Here is a 4,858-nt window from a genome sequence, read left to right on the forward strand (position 1 = left end):
AAGGTCTGGAACAGCCTGCCATTAGAGGTGGTTCAAGCACCTACATTGAACACCTTCAAGAGCAAACTGGACGCTTATCTTGCTGGGATCCTATGACCGCAGCTGACTTCCTGCCCTTTGGGCAGGGGGCTGGACTCGATCGTCCAAGGTCCCTTCCAGCCCAAATGTCTATGAAATAGCCCAGGAGGCCTCTTCTCCTCCTATGTTCCTATTTTGGTTAACACCTACCCTATTGACTGGACTTAATTTGGCAATTAACTTTATGCATAGACTTCAAGGTACGATCAGGATTGTGTAGCTAACCTCCCAATGATCGCATAAAAATCACTTTAAATTTATAAGAATGAAGCTTTTAAGTAACAACTTGGAACTGCACTGAGTCCTGGAAACTCAAGCTGTGGTTCCTTCCAGCTTTACTGGACTCCAAGAGACTTAGCTGTGAAGGTTGGAAAAGACAGGAGAAGATCCACCTCATCTTCTCCTATGCTAAAGCAAACCCAGCACTACCACAAACAGCACAGTTTATGTTAGTAAAGTGTGCAGCAAGGACTGAAAATGCACAAAACCAGGAAGCTAAAAGTCCACACAGGCTAACTTTTCCCCTGGAAAATCTCGCTAACAAAAACGAAGTGGACCAGTAATGGCCTCACCCCACATATTACAGAACAAGTGTTTGGTAAAGGAGATGTATATTTATTCACTTTACAAAGAAGGCGGTATTTAGTTGCAACAGCTCCATTTATAGACAAATATACTGTACATTATACTGGTGAATGGCTCCAACCTGTATGATACCTTGCTCTTAAAAATGTTTATACCACTTCAGCTTCCAATAGCTGAGCAAATAGCAATCCTTGTTCTGCCACTGAGATTAAAAATCCTTAATAAATGTATACGCTTTGCGTTACATATTCACAAGCATTTGCCCCCCCTCTACCCCCCACCCCTTTTTTTTTTTTAATTTGTTTTCTCCTCCCCACCCTTTCAAGACAGAGTCCTTCCCTGGGGTCAGCATTAAACTTATATACAGGCTCAATTAAAACAAAATTAGGAACCAGTGATAGTTCTGATGTCCTTCCAAAGCACAAGAAAAGTCTTTGGATTTATACATATAAAAGTCTTGAGTCCAATTTTGTTTAAAAGAAAAGAAACAAAATAGCAGGTTAAACCAGGCTGGCCATTAGACATTGCCACAGCCACGGTGAACCTATGCAGGGGGGAAGAGGGGGAATGAATAAATTCAATTGTGAATTTAAATATTACAAAAATATTTTTTTCTTTTTTTGAAAAAAATGTAGCAGGATGCCCACTTGCTATTGCTAACTGAAGCAAGAAAAGAAGGTATAGATTGGTCTTTGATCCTTTAATATCTAAAACAAATTTAATGTAAACCGGAAACAAGTTTACCACACAAACGGCGGTGGCAGGTTTATTTCACTTGAGATACAAATGCATGTCCATGTGATGGGCTTAATCTGACCAGGAGGTGGAAGAAATGTTTCATATAAGCTCAGGGACACAGGGCGAGAGAAGGCTGGCGTGGTCAAACATTCTGGATTCAAAAGTGCACAGTACCCAGATGTGCCTCTGCACATAACAGAGTGCAGGCTCAGGCCTGGCCTGTGTAACTACGGCAACTTTCAGCAAAATGATCCAGAACTTAAGAGTTCGGGTGGCCCACTTGATTTACTAGGGATCTTTTCTTTTTTTCTTTAAAGATCTGTTATTCTTCTTCACTTTCATTTTCTGGGTCCAAATCAGAGTCACCATTAATTTCTTTATCAACAGCCATTTCTTGTTCTTCTGATTGTTCCTCTTTTTCTTCATCTTCTTCCCAGTTGTCCTGGCAGGGGAGAAAAGTGGGGCAGGGGGGAGACAAATAGGAATAGCTGAATCCTTGATACAAGCACATGTGCCAATCTGCATTTTTGTTACAGGAAACAGAAAGAATCCAGACACAAAGTTTTACTTACATCTGAATCTTTATCAGCAATCATCTCATCTTCCGAGCCTTCCTCTGAAGATTCTGGAAATGGAAGAACAAACAATTTTATGCAGAGCCTTTTTCCTGATGAATGCCAGTACCATGTGCCACTACACAGCAAAGATCTGGCTGCCACTTGAACCATTACTTAAAATGGCTTTCTGCCTGAAAATATTTTGATCAGCATGTGTCAGGATTTGCACACAAAGGGCATGTCTGGACAAGCATAGTTGTGCAGGTATGTGGCGCCACAATCATGTTTGCAGTGCCACATACACAGTCTGGTGTTCTCCATGCTACAAGGGCGTGTTGGCCAAGCGTGCACTGCACCGGGATCTTTTCTGCGGGTTTTTTACTCCTGGATATCCACAGAAAAAAACGGAGCAATGCATGCTTGGCCAGCACGTGCTGCTGAAAAGTGGGGCTGGGCAGAGCTGCACTCCGCTGCCAGCCAGGCTCCACTCCGCAGAATTACTGTGGCTGCAGCCCTGGGAGGCCCCCAGGTAAGGCTGCACAGCGCTGGCCCCAGCCCCCCTACCCCACCCGGGGGAGCTTGCCACATGCCAAAGCATGCATGGCATGGGCATTCCCTGGGGACAAGTAACAGCAGCACAAGGTGCACCACTGCTACTTGTCCTTGGGGAACCCAACATCCACACATGTCTGGACATGTCCAAAGTGTTCACACAAGGACACAGATGTCTTAAATCCTAGAGGCAAACAAACCACCTTTTCCATTTCTTTTCATAAGAGCATATTTAGAAGTTCCTTTATTAAAACCACCTTCAGTAAAGATGTACTTCACGCTACGGACAAGACCCATTAAGTGAGAATTCTGGACACAGAAGTTAAGCAGGACACTGGAATCAAATAACCATGGCTTAAAGGAAAAAAGAAAGAAAAACGTCTACCAATGAACAGCTGTCTCATAATTGTGTACCACCTTCTCCCTTCCATCAATTTCACCTCCCATAGAGCAACAAGTATAGAACTGGGATGTACATGGCTCGCAAATGTATGCAACAACTGGAACTCGTGTTCAGCAGTCTGGGAGCACTCTCAAGATAGTCCCATAGAAAGCTTCTAAGCTTACCTTCCTCATACACAAGCTTTGCAGTCTGATTAACATCACTTACATCCTGAATTTTTTCTAGTGCTGCAATCTGAAAGGCATTTGGAGACAAACATAGTCATGAGTACCAAACTTAGAAATTATTCTCTCTTCCATTCCTCTTCCTTAAATTGTAGCTTAAGGACAACTAAAGATCTTGGGGAGGGGAGGGAAGGAGGGAAAAGGAAAGGGAGAAACCATAAAAGCTAAAATATGAATGAGGAAAAAAAAATACACCTTAACTGCTTAAAATTCTTCTGATTATTTTTATATTACAAAGATTGGATCAGCATGCAGAAGAAAAACATTTAATCATACTGTCCAATAAGCAAAACAGCATCCCAAACATACTGTAACATGAAAAATATGGTCAACAGCAATCTGCTGATTATCATAAAAAGTCATAGAGAAGCAGGGCTAGAAAGGACCTCCAGATGTCTAGTCCAAAAATCTGTCTAAGGCAGGAACATCCCCATCTAACGGATCCCATATTAAACATAATTTAAAAACTCTACATAACACTACCCTCAACCCTAACAACAATGACCTAACACCCTAACCTACCACAGGGGAACCATGGGAGCTAATGTCCTGCTTCTATGAAATGTTGTCAATAGATGCTTAAGAAATCCCAGGATAGAGGGCCATACCCCCCACTACAGAGGAAAGCAACCCCCCCTCCCCCCAGTGTGCTCATCTACCTGTTCACCAAGTTTAGTAACTGTAATTACAGGTACAACCTTAATGCACCATAAATCGGCACTACCGATAATTTGCACAGGCACATGCTTTTTTGGTGACACTAACGTGTAGTAAACTCATTCTACTGCACATTAACATGGGTTTTGCCTGCTGTGCTAATATGCAGTAGAATGAGACTACTGAGCTCAAAGTGCTGTGTGTAGATGTGCCCAGTTGGTGTCAATTTGACCATGGGGTAAAATTCCTCCCTGACCTTAAATATGGCAAACAGTTTGACCCTGATTAAATCAACTGGGAAGCATACTATGGACTGATGTGACCATCCAGTATCTGCCCTAAGTTGTGTATGACAGGTTTGGTTAGACCAAACTGAAGTGGAAGTTAAATCTCTGAACATTTTCACCCAACACTGTAGAGTTTATAACTTATATTCACCTGGGTGATAAGAAGATAGAGTTTCCCATGGAGACGAGAGAGCTTCTGCAAGGTTTTTACTCTGCTCTCCATTAACTGGTACAGCATCCCCAGCTGAGGAACCAAGTCTGGCAACTTTAGAGAGAAAGAGAAATTTTATTAATAGGGCTGCCGTGTCCCCTTATCTAACTTTTCACATAACAGAATTAACTGCACTTTAGGGGCTGTCTTAAGAGTCCTTTCTTCATATTGACACTGACAAAACACAGAACTGATATTTCATTGTGTTTAAATGAATCTCTCAAGCAGTCTGCTAAACAAGTACTTATGTCAGCTAAAAGCATAAGTCCACAAGCCACATTTAGACCATGGTGGAACTCACTTTCCTTTTTTCCCTTCTTCACTCCATTCTTGTGAGCAGTTGTAAGAGTACTGATAGGCATGGTAGCATGAATGGAAGTCACACAGTTACAGCCGCAAGCCTAGGAATAATCGACACACCACAGTCCTGACCCATGAAATTCTCAATATAGTTTCATAGTTTCTAGGGTCGGAAGGGACCTGAGAAGATCATCTAGTCCGACCCCCTACCATGGCAGGAAAGAGTACTGGGGTCAAACGACCCCAGCAAGGTGTTCATCTAACCT

At 42.5% G+C, this 4,858-nt stretch overlaps 1 protein-coding gene across 1 annotated transcript in view; it reads right to left on the reverse strand.

The window, feature by feature from the left end:
* Positions 1-672: 672 nt before the first annotated feature.
* The window catches only part of WDR43 (WD repeat domain 43), a 47,946-nt gene continuing 43,760 nt past the window's right edge, over positions 673-4,858 (reverse strand). Inside the window, exons 15-18 of the mRNA XM_019526693.1 lie at positions 4,233-4,346; positions 3,078-3,147; positions 1,974-2,026; positions 673-1,843 (exon numbers count right to left, since the gene is read on the reverse strand). Coding sequence (XP_019382238.1) covers positions 1,724-1,843; positions 1,974-2,026; positions 3,078-3,147; positions 4,233-4,346 — 357 coding nt within the window. The 3' untranslated portion in view covers positions 673-1,723. The remainder of the gene's footprint in view (positions 1,844-1,973; positions 2,027-3,077; positions 3,148-4,232; positions 4,347-4,858) is intronic.

Source organism: Gavialis gangeticus, unplaced genomic scaffold, assembly GCF_001723915.1.
Source record: "Gavialis gangeticus isolate Ggan-Ray unplaced genomic scaffold, GavGan_comp1, whole genome shotgun sequence".
Lineage (NCBI taxonomy): Eukaryota > Metazoa > Chordata > Crocodylia > Gavialidae > Gavialis > Gavialis gangeticus.